We start from the raw sequence: 20,851 nt of genomic DNA on the forward strand, positions 1-20,851 counted from the left end.
GGAGAATGAGAGTCGATGAGGAAACCAGAGGGTGAATCACAACGGGACGTGCGGGGAGGCGTGGTGAGGTAGGTGGGGCTGAGGTTAGGCCTGGCACTGCTCCAGTCTGGGTCCATCAGGGCTCTATAAGAAGAACCGGTCCTCCTGGCTTCACAGTCAGACAGGAAAACCCTCCTGCAGACGTTGTCTTCTCTCTCTCATCATCATCATCACCACCATCATCCTCCAGGAAGCAAAAATGGGCAGACAGAAGATCTACTTGGAGAAACTCTCTCGGTTCTTCCAGATCCGCAACCTGCTGCTTCGTCAGGCCATGGCTGAATGCCTTGGGACCCTCATCCTGGTGGTAAGTGTTAAGGCATTATCTCATTTTACCCTAATTTGGAGGATGTGTGGAATTAAAACATACCATATGTTCAATTGTTGCATTTTCTTTGGAATTTGCAATGCGATCAATCACTCACATAATAATTGACCACTTTTTTCTTTTTTTTTGCCATGTTTGAAGAGCTGTGAATGATTAGAAACTGCCTGTAATTTATAAGCCATGCACTTCAAAGTGTGTTACATGACATTCGTTGGGTTGGACAGAGCTGGTAATTACCCTCGGGTCTACAAGAAGTGTCACATGTGTGTGCAAACAGAGCTGGGAGCAAACAGGCTGTCAGCGCGTCGCAGATGAAACCTTATTTACAATCACACAAAAGTATTTGTTTTGAGGTGAGATCCAGGATCCTGGAGAAGAACCTCATGCCATCCTTTTACCACTCATGTGTGGAAAAGAACATGTTAACGGCAAATAACACCTCAGTGTCAATGAGATTCAACAACATTATGCAAGTTTAAATGTGAGTAACTTTATGCCAGTGCATTCTGATAGACAAAAAGGAAATGTGATCGGATAACTGCTTGTATACAGGCTCCCCCCCCCCCAGTCATAAAAGAGACTTTTGTTAAAATAACAATAAAAATAAAATAGATCCAGACTCAACAGAACAGTTCCAGCTGTATGGACCTACTGTTTTATAGGAAGCAATCTTGGCACATAGGAAAAAATGTGTTTTAAAGGTGCAAAAACAAGAATAGTAGGAAATTTAAGGACTCCTTTCATGGTTTAACAATCAGAAAATTTGTGCTGACTTTAGTTTGAAGAACAAATCTAATCATGAAGATGAAGAAACATTTTATCCCGATAATTTTGAGGGTTGTTTTCGCATAACAAATTATTACTATTAACTAGTTCTACAAATCGCTTAAATGCTAAACAAATGCCACACCCAGTTGAAGAGATCTACATGTTCTGTGATGACTGATGGGACAGGAGGGTGCGGTTCAGTCATTCTTTAGATGACACATGTTGATGACAGCACGGACAAGGATTGGCGACATAACATTGGTGTATTATTACGTATATCATTCCTGACATTGTTTAACTTCCTCCACTAGATATTGACATCTTCTCCTGGCAAAGTTTTTGCTTGTGACATATTAAAGTAATCATCAACTGCCATTGTGCGATGGTTGTGATGGATAACTAACGTATGCGAATGGGAATCTTCTGTCGTCCATTGATTTTTATGCCTTTTATCACAAGGTCATGGTGGAATCATTGAATTGGAAATTCCAGAATGATTCCCGATCAGCAGACGTCTTTGCTCCGGAACAAATGCCCAATGTGCATTTCATAAGCGTCCCGACTGCGCTAAAAGCTTGAAGTGACAGCAGCTGACTCAGCCAATTGCATGTCGGTTGAGGAGGTGGTGAAGCAGAGTTTTAAAAAAAAGAAAGAAAGAGAATAGCTAGATACTAGAATTCTTCAACAGCACTCCCAGAGTTCTGTGTTGGATTTTAAATGAGGCCTCACTGGTGGAATGTGATATAAGTAAGGATGTTGGCACTTGCTTGCTAATGGCCCGTCATTTGTAATCCAATGCTTCTGACATTAAGAAAAAACTTTGCAGAATGAGACATTTATCGTCACATTCCCTACACAGTTCTAACACGAGTTGATTTACAGGGGTGGGGGGGTGGGGGTTCCTGGTAATATCCTCCTCAGGGTTGGAAAAGATTTGAGACAACCCTTGATGACGAACTCCCCTCAGGCGCCAAACCCTCTGAGTGTGGTTCCCTTTAAGCAAACCTCAAATTCTGAGTCCTGTGGTCTGAGACGTATCCTCATTAAGGCGCTTAAAGAGCAGCTGTCTCAGCATGAACCACACATAGAAAGAAGCTATAGACATATGTGTGCATTATAAAGCCAACAGCAGTTAGAATGCACAGCATAGCATGTACAGAAACTCCAGGTACACTTTTAACTTCCTCTTGCAATCCACCAGCTGTGCAGTGAGTTTGCCAAAGGTAACACTGGCTTTTCTGTACACGAAGTCTACTGTCCTGTGTTCCACTACCGACACAATAGGTCTTTGTTCATGGGTTTCGCTAATGACATCAAAATTTTACCCCTTGACCGAACCTGGGCTGAAAAAGCAGACTTCTACACCCAGATTCTGAATGTTGTTGATGTGATGTGCGCCCCTCAAAGAGTTTTTTGGTAACTAGGGAGTAATATTTTTGTCCTCTTTTTCCAGATGTTTGGTTGCGGTGCTGTGGCCCAGCAGGTTTTGAGCAGCGGTTCCCATGGCATGTTCCTCACTGTCAACTTTGCTTTCGGATTCGCCGCCACTTTAGGCATCCTGGTGTGTGGCCAGATATCAGGTTAGCAAAGAATTTCCTTATTATTATAAGAATTATTCTTATTTATTGAAATAAATATATTAAAAGCATTAGTTTTCCCGGATAGATTAAATTTGTAGGACGAATAAATGTTGGTTCAATGTTCTATTTCGAGCCTTCTGTCTACATTTATCATGTGTATTTTGCAGGTGGCCATCTGAACCCTGCAGTGACCTTTGCCCTGTGTCTGCTTGGAAGAGAGCGCTGGAGGAAGTTCCCCATGTTCTTCCTCTTTCAGACAATCGGCGCCTTTTTCGGTGCTGCTATCATTTTTGGCATGTACTACGGTAAGATTTGGAGTCAAATTGAAGAGACCCCTAGGAAATTCTAAAAAGTATAGAAAACTTTTATACTGTATTTTGTTGTTTCTCCAGATGCTCTGTGGGACCATCCCGGAAACTTCCATGTAAGCGGACCAAATGCCACGGCCGGCATCTTCGCTACCTACCCTGGGAAACATCTCACCATCGTCAACGGCTTCTTTGATCAGGTAATTTTTTTAAAAAAAAGATGGTATTTAACACACAATTTCCTATCATCTTACGAATATGACAACTATCTCTTACATGCATTTCTTTCAAAATAGATAATTGGCACAGCAGCGCTTATTGTCTGTATTCTGGCCATTGTGGATCCGTACAACAACCCCATCCCACAAGGCCTGGAGGCCTTCACCGTGGGCTTTGTGGTTCTGGTCATCGGCTTGTCTATGGGCTTCAACTCCGGTTATGCTGTAAACCCTGCCAGAGACCTCGGACCACGTATTTTTACCGCTATGGCTGGGTGGGGCACAGATGTTTTCACGTAAGTTACACAGAATTTAAGCATCTTCTTAAATCCCAACAATTCACGGCCAGTTTTTGATGAAGAAACATTTTATATCTCCTATCAGGGCTAGGAGAGGTTGGTTCCTGGTGCCCATTTTTGCACCTTTTCTGGGCACCATCATCGGCGTGATGATCTACCAGTTCATGGTTGGCTTCCACGTGGAAGGAGAAGTACGTGATCAGAAGGAGGCAGAGGAGGAGAACGTCCGACTCACTAACATCAGCACCAAAGACAACCCCAAAAACTCCAAGGAAGCATTCTGAGTGTCTCATGAAGCATTCAAAGGCACACTTGAACACAACCAGCATTTCTCCTTCCAGTAACAGCTGATTTTTTTCCCAACTATGTTATTTTGACAGCTGTTTGGGAAATTTCTTCAGATTTTCTTGTGAGAACATTTGACTCTTTTCAATATCATGTATTTGTATTATATTGTAGAGGAACAGTCATGTGTAAGAATGGAGGGGAACAAATAGACAAGTTCAGAATCACAGAATTACATTAATTCTTGTGGTTTCTGTAACACTTCTGTTTTAACAGTATTGTATGCTTTTACTTATGGAATTTTATTTATAGTTACAGACTTGTAGAGATCTATTGAGACAAACCTGTTTCAAGTGACTTCTTGTTAATTTCTATGAATATTTTGTTAGTCCAGAACCTTTCACTGCTAATACTCAAATTCAGGATAACTTGATAGGAAATGGTGAAGTTAAAACAGCTCTGTTATTTAGAGCTGACATGTGGTGGTGAAGATACACGTTGCCCACATTCTTCCTGGAACCGCTGCCATCTGAACGCAGCTATTCAGAAGTTGTTGTCCTTTTTTTTTTTTACTTTTTTTTTTTTTAGAAACAACCATTTAGCCCTGGAACAGAGCTGACCAGCTATTTTTGAAGAAGATGACAATTATTGTGGTATTTCACCAGCAGAGGTGACCTTTGTGCGATGTCAGTCTCGTCAGTAGCCATTGCAGCCTTTGGGTTGCATCCCAGAGAATGTCTTCAGAGTAATGATCTTCTGTGTACAGGACTATATTAACATATTAAGCTAAAATCATGTTAAACTTGTAATGTTGATTATACCTGTTAGTATGGGGAAATGCTTTTGTACTGATACAATAAAGGTTTTGTTGAACATTGCAGAAGCTTGGCTTTTGTTACCTTCTTGTTGCTGTTCATACCTACATGACATAAATGTTTGTCGCTCTCATCAGATCACATCAGAACACAATTATTACCAAGTTTATTAGTCACACCTGCATATGAGAATTAAAATGCATCATACTGTTGGAAAGATGTGTTCTGCGAAAGCACCTCAGAAAAACTGGAGATCAGCGCAACAGCAGCGTCCGATGTTAAGAGAGAAACTAGATTACATAGCGGTCCGCTTTGCTCTTTATAACGATTTCATGTTTCCCAAAAGGAAACTTTCTCCATCATTACGCAGCGCAGAGTGGTGGTTTATGAAGCTATTTTGAGGATACACGTCATTTCCAAGCATACCTCGGTATCCGCAGACCAAAGTATGAGTAACATCAATCCTGGTTTTTCCTGCTGAAAAGTTCAGTTAGATGGAAATTTCCTACTACTGTTCTTGCTGATTGTCCAGCTAAAAATATTCACTTGTTGTCAAATCAGATAATAAGGAGCAATTTTTGCTTCATACAAGGGCAGCATGGTGGCACAGTGATTAGTGCTATTGCTTCGCAGCGAGAAGGTTGTGGGTTTGATTCCTTTCTGTGCTGGGTTAATATATTCTCCTCTTATCTGTGTGGGTTCTCTCCGGATTCTCCAGCTTCCTCCCATATCCAAAAACATCCAGCTTAGTTGAACTGGTCATATCAAAACTATCTGTAGGTGTGAATGTGATCATGCATTGTTTGTCTTTCGTTCGGCCATGCGATGAGCTGGCGTCTCATCCGGGGTGTAACCTGACAAACCCCATAAGTAGCGGGCTGACCCGTGACCCGCGAGTTGGATAAGCATCTGTAGACAAATCTTTTGCGTGAACGAGAAAGCACTTGAAGACTAGACCTGCATACCTCCATCAAAACCACCAAAACTGTATTCTGTGACCTATATAACATTTCTCATAGCACATAAATACCTTTTAACAGGAACTGGCGCTGAGTTTTCCTTTAAAATTGCTATTATTTCCCCGAGGCCAATCATGCCACAGTCCCATCTAAACATTTGCACCTGGCTTGACTTCAGTCTCGCATTTATGGGGAAAAACACGCCATGTGGAAAAAGCCAGCACACACAGAAAGATGTAAAGAAAGAAAGAAAAACACAACGAAAGAATGAAAAAGAAAGAGGAAAAGGACTAACCGTGCATGAGTGGTGAAAAACTTTCCCTTAATGTTTTGCAGAGCAATAAACTGCGTCTCTCATGGCTGAATGGAGGGTCTGGTTTAGACTGGGACACGAATGGTCTGTTTTGTTGTTGAGTAAAACACCTGAGGGAAGAGTTGAGCTCATGTGTGGACCATGTGTGATAACAGCAGAGTTTCCTCTGAAGCTGCATTGACTTTGAGGAGCTTAATGAGTCATTTCCACTAAATAAAAAATATTCATGGAAGATATAAACAGAATGGGAACAGCAGAGAAGTTTTCGATGGGACAAGTCATAACATGTGAATGAGCCCTAATGCCACCAACAAGAACCCTGCATACTGAAGGTTTTATGCTTCCATTTGAAAAAAAAAAAGGAGATTTACTTTGTCCAGCTGCTTTTAGTTGCAAATATGTCTCTAAAATATTTATTTGCTTCATGCATTACAGGATTCCCTGAAAAAGCTTTGACGCATTTGTAGTTGCAGCAAACAGTAACACACAAAGAGGAGCAAACAAAGATCCAATGTTATTGTTTCATAGCTTTAAAAGGTCATCCAAAATTTTGGCGTGTTTCCTTCTGGAATTTGGATTTACACTAAATATTTGGCTGATGCAAACTGCAAAAAGGATATGGAGGATGGTCCTACATACCGGGACCTTTTAATGCATTTCTGTTCCTTCCTTGTGTTTTCCTTGGCATCGAGGTGTTGCGTAAAATGTCAGCTACAACACTTAACAATGTAGTCATTCCAGACAGTGTTTCTATATAAAATATATAGAAATATTCTTGAAATTCCATGCGAATTTTAAGGCAGCCTTTTGAATCCTGCTTCATCTGGTAATTTTATTGCGCTATTACATTGGGTGCTGTTAGCATATTTTAAGTCTTATTAATGACCAGTAAAACCTGCTCTACAAAGTTGTGTCATTTGACTTTAAAATATTGTTAGCACTTTAAAATTCAGCTCTTTTTAGAGAGCCCCGCTGTAATAAAATATTTATGTGGTTAACACTAGAAATTCTATTCTGCAAGTTCAGCGCATTGATCCTTCCGACAGAACTGAAAACAAATCACACAGGCAAAACTGAATTACAGATTTTTTTTTGCTCCAAATGGTCCAAGTTTGATGGGATTGTTGAAAAGATTCTGTGAAACCAGATATTATGATTGGCCAGGTGTTCAGACTGCTGAGTCAGGCCTCTGAGACACACCTCTTATTGATACGGATGTCACTCCCAAAATACGTCTGACTCACCCACAAGAAGACTCGTCCGACCACACAGGAGAGCGTCACAACATTGACATGACGCTATGCTTTTGATTAATGTAGCTAGATAGTCTTGATAGTATGTTTGATTTCAAATGAGGTGATGATGGTGTCACCAAGTACCGAAGTACGAGAACATCCATGATTCATTTGAAGTTTAGATTCGGAGCTTTATCATCATAGAAATCTTTTTTTTTTTTTAATCCAAATCAGAACAGAAAAAAGTCTGACAAAAATAGCACAAACTAATAAAAGCAGTATCCTACTCTTATGGCTTACTGGCTAATCAAAATTAAACAACAACTGTAGGAGGTAAATTAATATTTCGCCAAATAATTAAAATGGAAAAAAAAACCTGTCTTCATTTCTTCAGGCATGCGGATGTTTTGGAAGGGCGTGGGATGCTGAACATGCTGATATTTCCAGGGTGCTGTATGTTCCTCATTAAACTTTGCACCCTCTCATTTAGTATAAGGCAGGAGTTATGGTGTGGAGCAAAATGTATAAATACACATTAAAAAAACACATGACAGAAGCAAAACACTCATTAAAAATGCATGCGATATAAAGAGTTTTAAACGTCAGAGAAAGTGACCTTTCTGGCAGCGCAAAGACCCTGGAACATAAAACACTGGCCTTTCCCAAAAACAGGAAAGCATCCTTTTGTTTCCCTGTTGCAGACTCCTCCTGCTGGGAAGTTTCCGTGCCACAGGGTAATACCAAGTTCTCTGGAACTCTCATCACCACCTTCATCCTCAACCCACTTATCTACGATCGCTGTATTCCCCTGAATTATCTGGTGTAATTACGATACGGTGCTTTTGTCGGCAAGCGAGCCCCATCCTTCTCAATCAGTACCCTATTCAACTATCGGAAAGGTCGCTTGAGAGAAACAAATACTTTTACGTACTTCATTGCTTCGCATTCGTCACGATGGAGTCATTAATACAGGAGAAGTCGATTGTTTTTGTCCCATTTTATTACAAGGTTAATAGTTTAAAAAAATAACTCTAGTAAAAAACAAGTGCAATTTCCACAAATTGGTGGGATCACACGTCAAAACGAAACACAAAGTAGATGATAGCTGACAGAGCTGTCTCCATCCAAGCTGATTCTGCAGCTTTCAATCATGTCACAGGATCTTCACACTAAGTCTCTACAGACGAGGAGTGTTCAGACTAATAGAGATGCAAACATCGTCAGTATGATCGTTCAGTCAACTATGGTTTCCAAAGTGAAGAACAAACTAAGTTCATTCTAAAAGCAGCTGTTTTCTTAATGCCATTGTTAAAATGCATTAGAAAAGTAAATTTATTGTAACATTCTACACTCTCTATATTTCCAATGTAAAGTACATTTACTTATCAAAACTACATGGTTATGACATAAAGTAAACACTAAATAAACACATTAATACTGTACTGATTTAAAAGACACATTTTCAGCAAAAAATCACAATAAAGTTAAGACACAATTGTAATATTTCCCTAAATTTTTCTGCAATTCCTAATATTAAGGGTGTGAGTTCCTACATTATTCCGCACAAAATTAAATCGAACATACTGTATATGTGAATATTGCCTATGGATTCAATGTGATGTTCAGGCTGAGACAATATATTGTCTAGCCCTTGTAATGGGTGACCTAAGCTGACTCCATGGATGAGTGACAGTGTGGGCCAAAGCTAATAAATACTAGTTTTTCTCATTTTTATCCGACCAAAGGCAAACGTTATTGGGTGCTTTGTGGAGCTCTGATGTGGTACTTATGGTCAACAATGTCTGAATCCTTAAACATTAATATCACAGTCCTTTTATTCAACAAGTGATCCTTCCATGTCAGAAGTCAGGACTTTTTCTACTCTGGAAGTTTCACAATGTCTTTTATCTTCATGCAGCAGCTCAGCCTCAAAGAAACCATCTGATGTCAATCCTTGAACTTTCTATGTGACGAAATAGTGAAGAGTAAAGTTTGTTTATCATTATTTTGATAAAAATCAAAAGAAAACTTTCAATTTTTTTTTTGTCTTCCAACAGAAAACTCTACATGTGTGCTCAAACGCACCCTTCAGGCCTCGTATAGTGGAGTAACAGTGCCGTCTTTCCACTCGATTAAGATCTCTCCTCGCTGTAACGTGGGGGAAGAGTGCGGGAGGCGCATGGCATGTTCTGTCAGAGGGGCTCTTTCGCTGGGCACTGGGGACCCGGGAACGTTCAGCTCAGGCCTCGGAGTGTATGACTTCAGAACACACACCACCTTCTTCCTTCTGTCTCGGCAGCACAAAAATAGACAAAAAGTAGGCAGGCGTTCAAAATTCAGCCATGTACAAGAGTCCAGTACTTCATTTTCTGCCTCACACACACCTCAAACTCTTCATCAAATTATGCTTTTCTTTTCAAATTACATAAAAAAAAAAGATAAGTTTTAAAATTAGTTTGTTACAGTAGCCGGATATGGGTTTTCACAAAAAGGGTTTTACCTGCTTTTATGGCTTATAGGTAATAGGGTTTTTTTAAATTATTATTTAGTTACTCTCTGACATCAAAAATGTTGCCAAATTCCCATCACACATCATCATAGGCCAAAATGGTGTTTAAAATGTTCTTAATTCTGTAGACAAAGCCTTGAAAAAAGCATAAAAACAATGATAAAATCACACTTTAAAAATTGAGATGCTGCTACCAGTTAATTCTTTAATCTTATAGTGCTCATTAGCTGACAATTACAATAATGAACTAATTATTTAGAATTCCTCTCTATTTAAACATACATAAATAAGTGACTATTTTGTGTTGTTATGTTTGACACTCACCTGTTGGAATAAACATTGAGGATAATAATGACAGTACCCAGGACCAGAGCCAAAGAGCTCAGAACCAGCATGGTTATCTTCCAGCCCATCCCTAAACACATGCACACAAACACATGAAGACACAGATCAAATATTGCAATGTTTATTTTACACAAACCACAATTACACTTACCTTTAGTTTCTAACCTATGACTTTCTTTCATGCATTAAGTCTGATTTATGTTACAACCTAAGACCTGTGATCAAAAATGTCTCGAGAAACTCCTTTACACACATTTCACCACGACCGCCTAATGGTTTGTGTTACTCGTTCATCCAACCCCACCTAGTGGTGGAAAAGTACCGTCGGATGACTGAATCACAAACCGTGGCGTTGAATATTTCCAGTAATAAAACTCACCAAGCAGAGGACACATTCAATCTCTTATTGATTTCAGTTTACAAAACTTACCATAATCCATAGTGAAGAATATCATGGTGGGATCTACAGGGGATTTGGTGCTCACGGGTGAGCGAGGGTCACCCATTATGGGATATATTTCTGTGACCTCAACACCCTGAACACCTTCAACTGGAAATAGAAACATAAAAAAACAAACAAAAAGAGGACAAGTCAACCAGAAGGAATGACCAGGACTCCTTAGAGAGCAAATTCCTGATAAAAAAGCATTACATAGGAGAATCAATAGCTGATATAATGCCAATCTATTTTGAATCCTTTCTTTATCATAAAGGTTTAGTTTGTTTGCATCTTCATGTTTTTCATGAAACCTTGTGAAAACAAAGGTCAACAAATGGATATTTTTATCACAACTGTAGTGGTTTTCCATCTTCATTTGTCAGAAGGAAAAGAAGCTGCTGCAGGGTCAGCCTGATGTACGGGTAAAATAAATCAGCGTTGCCATGACTTGACAAATCATAGCACTGCTGTTTCATGGAGTGGCTTTCGGTGCTCTAAGAAGAGGAAAATATCGATTGGTCAAAAGAGCACTTAACTAAATTAGCTCCTCAGCCTGAAAGCAGGCGTGTTGTAATCTAATATGTGAGCTGTAGCAAAATAAATCATACAGCTGGTATCAGGACACAGGCCATAATCTGAACACACCACACAGAGTTGGAAGAAGATTATCCTGTAAAACTTCTCGCTGAATTCATGTCTGTAAATATTCAGAGAACTGAAACTTCCTAGCTTGGAGCATCATCTGCTGATTAGCAACCTTTCCAATTCAAGAAAAATGACCAGTTAACAAATGCTTTCTTTAAATTGACTGATAACGTTTTGTGTTGTTTGAGATTTTTTTTGACATATTTTGTCAGATATTTTGTTGTTGTCATAAATTGACACAGCCACTGAGCGATCTCAAGAAATATGTCAGTTTTAGTAGAGACTAATACTCTAGCAAGACACTTAGGATTATAAAGCTGGTGAATACTTATAGGTCTTACATAGTTCAGTCTGTCTGTGTACATCAGACGTAGCACTTGGAAAAATTCCAGGTTCCTGTTTCCCCAGGTGGTGGAGAGGTTGGTGTTGGTGTTGTTGATGTCTGCTGTAACTCCCATTGCACAATGTCTTATTGTCAAGTGCCTGCCACCTGCCGCCCTGCTAAGGTGACCACAACAAACTTTCAGCAACTACTTGTCTTTTAATAGGTCTATTTTTAGAGTTAAAATATTCTTCAACAGAACTGATCTGAATTAGAAAAAATCAGATTATATTTTTCACGAATATCTTCATACCTGCTTATGTTCCCTTGAAAGGAAAACCAGAGTGGATTCTTGCGTTGCACTAAGGTGAAGCCCTCTTCCTTTTAAAGTGATGTGGCCTTTCCTGGAACAAGACCAGGACTGGCTGTTGGCCTCTCTGCCCCTATCTGCTTCTATCACTCCAGCACCGGTCACATCACTTTCAGCACTAAGGATGCAAGACTTCAGGTGGACACCTTCATATTGCTCTCCTGATGCAGTCAGACACTCCCCACTATGTTGACTGCTGAAAGCCATGCTCTCTGGGAGCCAGTGCCATTCCTGTAAGTCTGAATATGGGGTGCAGTCAGCTAGAGAAACTCTCCTTCCATTGGTTCCTTCCTGCACCTGCAGACATTTACCCAGCAGTTTGTTCTGAATCCTTAGGCCAGACACATCTGTGGAAGAGACAGGAAAAAAACAACAACAACAACAACAACAACAACAAAGTTATTTACTGACACACTCACACCAGACACATTCACACCCGCAAAAGATACCGTGGGTTTCGCACTTCCTGTTGCATTCCGCGGAATCCTAAGAAAAACTGTGGTACACCCCACTGTTTGGGTGGCATCCCAGATTTCATTGAAATACCACGGTGATTGTGTGAAGTGACAGTACTTTGCACTGACACAGGAGTTTTCTGGTGCATGATGGCAACTACACACAGTGCTGGTTTTAAAGTCTGACAAAAGCCCAATAAATACTTTCTTATTAATACAAAAATTACTATCTCTTTTGCATTGCAACATAATAATGGATGGGAAAATGGTTAGAGGGAAATGGTTAGTTGAAAAATAAAATACAACATTGACAACCATCAAAATGAATAAACTACAGATTTGCATGCCTCCAGCAAAATGCAAATGAGAACGTATTAAATGTGTTCAAAGGCTCTATTATTTTATATATATATATATATATATATATATATATATATATATATATATATATATATATATATATATATATATATATATATATATATATATATATAATAGAGCCTTTATATATATACACAATATAAGTAATTTAAAAAGACTCCAGCAAATCTGATTAAAGATTATTTATCTCTAGTTTACGAGTTTAAGAAGAGAGACAACGTTAGAAAGAATGTCACAGATAGAACGTTTTCTGGCATTATTGATTTGATCATTACTGATTTATTTTTAAATGTCAGTGCAACTTGTCACTGACGGCAGACAATAACAGCCTCAACTATCGCGACACTTCAATAGGACCAGGGAATGCCGCTGGAAGCCCCGCCCCAAACATTGACACGCGCCAACAGCATCTCCTAGGCAACGGGGCGTGTCAGTTGAGATGCTGGAGCTACATGCCTGTCACCGCAGAAGGGCTCTTTCTTAGTACTGTGATGATATAACACCAAAACTTCCTTATTCAAACCAGGAGGTTATAACTGGTTTTATGACATGACACAGCAACATTTATATGAATTCGTATGTGAAATTCAACCTAGACTATACAGTATGGCATTGTTGGGCATAAAGGTAGAACAATATGTCAGTTATCTAACATTGTTGTTGTTAGTTAGTGGACTGTACAGTCCATTATTACACATTAACAAAGACAAGGGCAATCTTTCACTTGGAAAAAAACAAAAGACAGTAGTTTCTACTTATCTTAGTAGAATTTTAACTTTATTTCACGGAGTCTGTGGCACCAACTTTAAGCTAGCTAGTTTAAAAGCTAGCTAAAGTCTTCTGACAAGACGCAGGAGGAATCATCAACAAGTTAATGAGTGTTGTGTCGCAAGCCACAGCAATTTTATAGTTATTAAAGATTTCTAACTCATTATCGCGAAAGTCAATGTATTTAGTTGCCTAAAACATCTTGCATATGAAGTTATGTAACTAGCTGCCATGATTTTGAACAGCTAGTTTACAGGCAACTTAAAAGTGCGGTGGTCGAGCAGCTCCGTTAAAAAGTGACTCAGCGCATTCTAACAAGGTTTTTTCTATCTACGTTACCTTTGAAAATGACGATAACGAGCATGTGGACACAAAGCAATCCTCTCCCCATGGCGATGGCGATAACGGTGACGGACTGAGAACCCCTGCGAGAGGCAGCTCGGATGATCCAGCTACAGGAGCAAGTGCCAGTGGGCGGGGCTTCTGATGATCCAGCTACAGGAGCAAGTGCGAGTGGGCGGGGCTTCTGATGATCCAGCAACAGGAACAAGTGCCAGTGGGCGGGGCTTCTGATGATCCAGCAACAGGAACAAGTGCCAGTGGGCGGGACTTCACACACCCCTTCCATGGATGAATAGAGGAGCATCCATGCATCTCCTCCATAACTCTTCAGGAGGACATGAATGGTCCCCAAAGTGAAGATGTCCAGTAAAGTTCGGTTCATTGTGCGGGGATCAAGACAAAACATCTACAGGATGAATTATAGGTTGTTTTGATTCATTACACGCCTTCCTGTTGCTGCTTCAACTCTCTTCCTGCAGCATCAGAAGTTGACAATAATGCTATTTGATCTGCAACGAATTTATTTTTTTAATGTACAATTTTTTTAATCACAACTAATATTCAACAGAAATCTTTGGTTTATTTGTTTGTTTGTTTGTTTTGTGTCATGTGTGACTCACACCACATCCATAGACACATTGTTAATCACTATGGAAGGCACGGGAATGTGTTTACTCCTACAGCCCTAGAACTCCACGGACTACCAATTAGCTTCAAAGAGCATAAATCTGTTATAAGGAGAAAACAATGTTCCCTGCTGAAAAGGATTGCTGACTCGTTACTGTGAGGAACGGGACAGCTTTTGGGGCCAGTGTGATCATGTGATGTTTTTCTCTGTGCACTAATAAGTATGTGTAAGTCTGCACTGGACACATCTCAACTACATCCTCTAACAAAAAAATTGTTCAGTTAAAGCATTTCACAATCAAGAAGAAATCTTGTTTTGTTTGCTACAGTATACAATACTTTTGATATCAGTAAAACATTTTTGTTTTTTTAAAATTTGTTTTACCAGATGCCAGCTTAAAGTAGACGTTGAGTAAAAGGGCACACGGTAACTTGTTGTACATTGTGATGAGTCATTAAATGATATCTTGATAATACCAATATGGTTCCAAATTTTAGAAGCAGGTGTATAAGATAAAGGAGTCACATGAGGTTTTCATTTATCTCCAGGATAACAGCTATTGTCTTGGACTGTTGCCACACCCTCTGAATTTGTGTCTGTTATGTTGTGATTCTGATGTGAGACACAAATGTTTCTTTGTATAAGGGTGTTGGTTATCGAATGGGTAAACAGTCTGCTCTCACACGTTTCCCAGCTCACAAGAGCAGTCAGCTGGCTCATGTTTCTCCATTTGGGGGACTTTTTTCCTGTCAAAATCTACCTTGCTTGTTTCACTAATGCTACCACCTCCAGCTTCAAGCTTTCATACAGAAGAAAACCGGTTTAGTTAAAGTGCGTAAAATTAATATTTATTTAACAAATTAACATTTTTATTAAAAGTATGACACAAAGGATAGAACAACAATTTAAAAAACTTCAGATGTCAGTTCATTTTACAATCTTATATCTTTTCTTTTTGAAGTTCACTGTTTTCTTCGGGCTCAGATCCACCATTTGTGTAATTAGAGTCAGGAAAAAGGGAACTATAAGACGGAGGTTCTTGCGGAAACAAAAATGGGGCAGAAGGAGGTAGTGGTAGGAAAGCTGGATTTGATAAAAAATGTGGAGTGACCTGCTGCTGCCACTGAGGGTTGGAACCACTTGCTGTGTTTACATGTTGCGTGAAATCCGGTGTTGGGTATCCATAAGCACCTGGAACTCCGAATAGGGGAGGAGGGGGAAAGTCAGGAGGAGGGAAGTCACTGAAGTCACTGGAACTTGGGGCCTCGACAGGTTCAGCTGGGCAAGGCTCCACATTCTTACGAGGTTGAGGGGTAGCGTGCTTTGAAGGAACGATGATCAGTGGAAATCTCACCTCTGGGTCAAAGGCAAAACTGATATCTAGATACACCTGGGAAAAAATATAGTAGTAAGCAAAAACTACCTAAATCGCAGTTTTATTAAAATGTTGATAACATCACTTCTGCTATTTGTTTATAAAGGTGAAAACCAAACAAAACTAGAATATCATTTGAGAGCACATTAACTTTGCACAATTAGTTGCCAGGTTAAGATTAAGGTGACACTTTCAGCTCCTTGGTTATTAGCTCGGAGACACTGGTTTCTCATAGCGACAGGAAAATCATCATTCAGATAGCAGAAAGAATTCCTCCTGTATCTGCATATTTCATAATTTTGAGAAAGATTATCAGTCCATAAACCTCTTTTTCTGTTTCCAGGAATTTTTGCATTTCCATAAATTTTCAGCACATTGCAGAAGGTATGCAACCATTTCTTACTGAATATTGAGGAAATAATTCCCTGTGTTTTTAAAAAAAAAACCGAACCAATGGTTGGTTTATAGCAACTACAAACACCTGGTGAGTTAGAAATAGACAACATATGGACAAGAGTTGATGTAACACAAGCATTATTATTACATACCTTGAGATAATGCTCAACTGAAATGATTTCACAGTTAGAGAGAGTGAGAAGAACATCATCCGGAATCTTCATGCGGCAGGTGACGGTTCTTTCTGAATTCCCTTTGATCACCTCCCCGCTCATTTTGCACAGGCTTTGGTCGTGTGTTTTAGTAGAGCCGCTGGCCCTGTAGACAATTTTCTGCTGAAAACTGAATTTGGGTCTCATTTTTTTGGAGGAGAAATTACGGATTTTGGCAACAATAGATAACATGTGTTCTGTAAAAACAAAAAAAACAAAAACAATGCTAATTACCGGTAATCATGAAAAAAATAATTAAAAATATAATACATACATGCTGCATTTTCATTTATCATTTCAAAAATAAATTTCTGGAAGAAAAATCAAATGTGATAGAAATGTTATAATTATTACATGCACATAAAATTGTAAAGTGTAAAGAAACAAAGTGCAAAAGCTTTATGTCTTGACTGTGATCCTCGTGAGCTGTAATAACTCTACCTCGTGTGCAAACTTTTCTGTCGACAGTAGCAGTAAGTTGGACTTGTCCTTTGGAGAAAACCCCAACCTCTTTACCCACTGACCCTGTGTGAGGACACTGAAAAAACATCATACAAACATTAATTCATATCAGCTTCATGGCTGCACATCAAAGTCCAGGAGCAAATATTGCTGCTTTGCTGTTAACCTTTGGATTTGGTCATTCTCATGTACAATTATGCTATAAAAAGTGAACTCTTTAACAGCTAACATGAATCCATTTAAGATTTAAGTATTGAGCAATCGCTTTTTTTCCCTTTCGTATCCCATATTATCAAATCAGTACACAACAGTTTCATGTTACATGACAAAGTTGGAACAAGAGGCCTGTGGTTTATTCCTCACATTACAACCCACATCATAAAAGCTCACAAATTACCGTAGCTCCACCTCATTGCCTCCTCCATTCTGACACACTGTTAGTATTTGCTCCATGGCAGATGTCATGTTCATAAAAAGTCTATAAACTTTTTTTTTTCACACTCATCACTCTATTATGTCTTAATCATGTGACTTCTTTTTATACATCTTGTCTGTCATAGCAGCCATAAGTCGGTTAAACAGCAGTTAGATTACTGTAGGAACTCAGCTCGATGAAACAAAATATTCTTGCAATGTCCCACGTACCATTGCTTGGCTCTTATTCAAAGAAGACTGTGACACAAAATTGAGCTCATCCTGTACCACCGAAGGCCACCGCCAGCTCCTGGAGATCTTTGCTTCAATCATGTAGACAATCTTCCCGTGTGACCCCTTGAAAGATGATGGCATGTCTCTGTAAAACGCAAATGATAATGTTTGTCCTGAACAAACAATGATGCAGAATCGACAGTAATTAAAGTCGATGCTTCTCATTTACCCTCCAGGTATAGTAAGCTTGAACTTAAAGAGATGCTTTCCTTGGGGAAGTTCAACACCTGAAAAACAAGTAAGAATGAGGAACACCAGACAGAACATTTTACATAAACTTTTGAACTTCATGAAGTAAATGAAGTACATGAGTACATATATGAAATACATCATATATTAGAGGTTTAAATGATAAACCATATTTAGAACAAAAGCAGATATTATTCACTCTAAGTGAATTTTGTCTGTTTCATGCATAAGTCCCCAATTGTCTATTTTTGAGCTATTGCTGGTTATGTAAAGAAATAACAGAAACAATGTACAAAGCGTTGCAATAAAATCAGTCATTGATCCTCATACATCAACACATCCATAATTTGGACACAAATTCTGACCAAATTTTAAGCTACAGACAGAAATCAAGAGACATGTGGTTATTTTTCCTTACCTTCTGACACTAAACACTCTTTTAATTTGAAATATCTTCTGTGCGCGGTGTAGGACGTCTCGTCATCTCCACTTCCCTCCGTCCAGTCGACGCGCGCATCCCCCTTGACTTTCACTATAATGCTCTTCACTTTAAGTGGCTTGGTCAATGTAAAAGTAACTTTTCCCACGATGTTATTTCCTTCAGAAAAGATTTTCTCTTTGTTGGGAAACGTATAAATCAGTTTAAGATCTTGTATCGGAGACATTCTTCAAGACGCGTCGGATCGGAATGCGCTGGTTTCACGTCCGCGTCAACACCGAGGAGAAATTGACGTCGTGACACGTGTTTCTTCTCTTAAATATTCAGCCTCCGGCTCCGCCTGACGAGTGAAGACCGAGGAAAAATCTCCACTATTACCTCATGTTAAACATTGCGACATGGGTTTTAGTAATTAAAATAACCATAGCAGCAAATGGCAGCGTAGTATTACAACATTTGAGACGAAACGGAAATAAAAGGTTCTTTTGAAGTGCCTTGTACTAATCCGTGGTCAAATATTAGTCACATTATATTATTCCAATAGGAATATTATTAGGAGAACGTCAATATTCTGCTTTCTCACGCATGCGTAAATTTGAGAGAATCGTGTTTTAAAGAAATGCAGGTGAAATATCAAATTATTTATGTCTATCTCGAAAATATAAGAAATTTAAGCGTAGAGGGGAAATTAGAAAATGAAAGAATTTATTAACTGAAAGATTGAAATGTATTTATTCAAATGGACAAGGCAGGTAGTTATTTCAGAGCATACACTGAAACCTGTTGGGTTAGTTTAAGAAAACCCACTGCCTTATATTATCAAGTGTAGTAATTTAAATATTTGATAATTTTAAAAAACACACGTGTTAGTCATGAACCCTGTAACGACTGAAACTGTGAAATTATTGCCAAAAAAATATCAACTTATTGAACCTTCTGCCAATAAAAATAAGAATAAATTAAATATTAATGGAACATATTTTAGCAGAATGCAAATACATGTGTCTGATTATATATATACACATAACTTATGATGTAGACATCTGAAGAAACGCTTGTATGACATGTGATTTGTTGGGAGTCTGGTGACATGTTGATGTTGCCCTGAAGACAAGCAGGTGAACGGGTGTGGCAGAAGGTAAACACAGAATTCATCTGAGTCTAGGCAAACAGGAAAACTACTGAACGCTCAGGTCTGCCTCTAGTGTTAAAACATTGGTAAAGTGAAGGGTTAATATTGTGTATACTGTATTCTGCGAGAGCTTTGTTTCTAGAACCTCTACAAACACAAGAACAGGTTAGAGAGCAGAAACACTAGAACTGAGGATGATGAACAACCAGGACTGATGTAAAAGAAAGATTTGTTAAAGGTAAACAAAAGAATGAATGTAACATTGTCTTGTATAACGATATAATAATAATAATAATAGTAATAGTAATAGTAATAATAAAAAATAAAATAAAATAAAATAATAATAATAATAATAATGAGATGCCACCTCATCCCAAAAGATAAACAATCATGCACGCTCACAATCATACATACAGACAGTTTGGCGAAACCAATTCACCTACGCTGCATGTTTTTGGAAGTGGGAGGAAGCCGGAGAACCCGGAGAGAACCCACGCAGACACAGAGACAACATGCAAGGTCTGCACAGAAAGCAATCACACCCAGAACCTTCTGGCTGTGAGGTACAGCCCCACCCATGTCCACCATGCTGCCAGTTGCTCCATTACTTATTCAAACAAATACTAACACAAAGACTTTGTGGTTTCGTACATTGCACACACTACTTTCTAGAAATGTGATCATAGCAATTCTATCAACTATATGACTATTTTTGGTCAATTTGATTTTCTACATGACCTTGCAAAAATTTCAAATATGTTACAAAAGAAATACATTTTGTTTGTCCTCCAATAACACCCTAAGATTGAATTTTAGAATTTTAAAGCATTTCAAAGGGTACCTAACAAAGGGTTAACAACCTTCTCATCATATGTGAGTAAAATGAAATTCATTCAATATAAACTTTGGGTGTGTTTCCTGTATAGGGCAACATTTCCAAATTCTTGAATTTAAATAAAAGTCAAAGGGTAAATATCTTTCTTGGACCTTCATTCAGCCACTAAATTTGCTTTTACTTCTTTGAAATATCCTCTCAGTGCTCTGTAGTTTTTCTCACCCGCTCCACTTCCCTTTCCATGTCATGCCTTCACCCTGTTGAACTTTCATGTACTGTACTTTCAGTTGTACTGACTTGTCATGTGGCAGCAGTTCCACTTTTTTTGTTGTTGACTTTTGAACACCCAAAGTAGGACCGAAATGAAAGGTTTGCAAACGTACAAATAAAGGACAGCAAAAAAGAGAAATCTGAGCCAGTCATGCAAGGAAAACACCATAAGATCATTGATAAGAGCTGGGGAGCTCGGACCGATTAATGTGAAGTAAACACGAGGTAACAATCAGAGAACGCTTTTCAAACCTGACGCATTAGCTACAATTTGGCAGTCAGTGGACAAGCAATCAAATTTGATCTAATCATCAGCCATAGAAAGATTTGTGGCATGACCGATTCTTAATACAATATGTATACACATAAGTCTATACTGAGATAATATTTGGACTGAAATGATACTGTGGGGCAGACTAATCAAATATTCTGCATTAAAAATGGTTGAAATTTTACAGCGATACAGTAGATATACAAGTTGA

The 20,851-nt window shown here is 38.8% G+C and overlaps 3 protein-coding genes across 3 annotated transcripts; 1 reads left to right on the top strand and 2 right to left on the bottom strand.

Moving 5' to 3' along the window:
• The first annotated feature begins 145 nt into the window (after window positions 1–145).
• Window positions 146–4,708, top strand: LOC137592515 (aquaporin-3-like). The gene is made up of 6 exons (XM_068310767.1): window positions 146–346; window positions 2,589–2,715; window positions 2,883–3,020; window positions 3,108–3,223; window positions 3,320–3,537; window positions 3,626–4,708. Exons 1-6 carry the CDS (start codon window positions 239–241, stop codon window positions 3,822–3,824), a joined length of 906 nt encoding a protein of 301 aa, XP_068166868.1. The 5' UTR covers window positions 146–238; the 3' UTR covers window positions 3,825–4,708.
• A 3,421-nt stretch (window positions 4,709–8,129) lies between these two features.
• Window positions 8,130–14,105, bottom strand: si:dkey-245n4.2 (uncharacterized). The gene is made up of 6 exons (XM_068310827.1): window positions 13,721–14,105; window positions 11,721–12,124; window positions 11,427–11,586; window positions 10,432–10,551; window positions 9,981–10,071; window positions 8,130–9,434 (listed from the first exon to the last, which is right to left on the bottom strand). Exons 1-6 carry the CDS (start codon window positions 14,103–14,105, stop codon window positions 9,236–9,238), a joined length of 1,359 nt encoding a protein of 452 aa, XP_068166928.1. The 3' UTR covers window positions 8,130–9,235.
• A 1,097-nt stretch (window positions 14,106–15,202) lies between these two features.
• Window positions 15,203–18,440, bottom strand: LOC137592660 (arrestin domain-containing protein 3-like). Its single transcript, XM_068310968.1, has 6 exons — window positions 18,112–18,440; window positions 17,674–17,731; window positions 17,442–17,589; window positions 16,776–16,872; window positions 16,275–16,531; window positions 15,203–15,741 (listed from the first exon to the last, which is right to left on the bottom strand). Exons 1-6 carry the CDS (start codon window positions 18,356–18,358, stop codon window positions 15,292–15,294), a joined length of 1,257 nt encoding a protein of 418 aa, XP_068167069.1. The 5' UTR covers window positions 18,359–18,440; the 3' UTR covers window positions 15,203–15,291.
• Between the last annotated feature and the right edge of the window lie 2,411 nt (window positions 18,441–20,851).

This window comes from Antennarius striatus, chromosome 3 (genome assembly GCF_040054535.1).
Source record: "Antennarius striatus isolate MH-2024 chromosome 3, ASM4005453v1, whole genome shotgun sequence".
NCBI classification, from domain to species: domain Eukaryota; kingdom Metazoa; phylum Chordata; class Actinopteri; order Lophiiformes; family Antennariidae; genus Antennarius; species Antennarius striatus.

Excerpts from the sequence above, each read along its gene's own strand:
- si:dkey-245n4.2 (XM_068310827.1), bottom strand. The coding sequence starts at position 14,105 with ATGAACCGAACTTTACTGGACATCTTCACTTTGGGGACCATTCATGTC. Across the intron at positions 12,125-13,720 it reads CGTTATCGTCATTTTCAAAG|ATGTGTCTGGCCTAAGGATT; the intron begins GTAACGTAGATA and ends TCTCTTCCACAG. Across the intron at positions 10,552-11,426 it reads ACACAGACAGACTGAACTAT|TTGAAGGTGTTCAGGGTGTT; the intron begins GTAAGACCTATA and ends TTCTATTTCCAG.
- LOC137592660 (XM_068310968.1), bottom strand. The coding sequence starts at position 18,358 with ATGTCTCCGATACAAGATCTTAAACTGATTTATACGTTTCCCAACAAA. Across the intron at positions 17,590-17,673 it reads AAGCTTACTATACCTGGAGG|AGACATGCCATCATCTTTCA; the intron begins GTAAATGAGAAG and ends TGCGTTTTACAG. Across the intron at positions 15,742-16,274 it reads CAGTTGAGCATTATCTCAAG|GTGTATCTAGATATCAGTTT; the intron begins GTATGTAATAAT and ends ATTTTTTCCCAG.
- LOC137592515 (XM_068310767.1), top strand. The coding sequence starts at position 239 with ATGGGCAGACAGAAGATCTACTTGGAGAAACTCTCTCGGTTCTTCCAG. Across the intron at positions 3,224-3,319 it reads TCAACGGCTTCTTTGATCAG|ATAATTGGCACAGCAGCGCT; the intron begins GTAATTTTTTTA and ends CTTTCAAAATAG. Across the intron at positions 3,538-3,625 it reads TGGGGCACAGATGTTTTCAC|GGCTAGGAGAGGTTGGTTCC; the intron begins GTAAGTTACACA and ends ATCTCCTATCAG.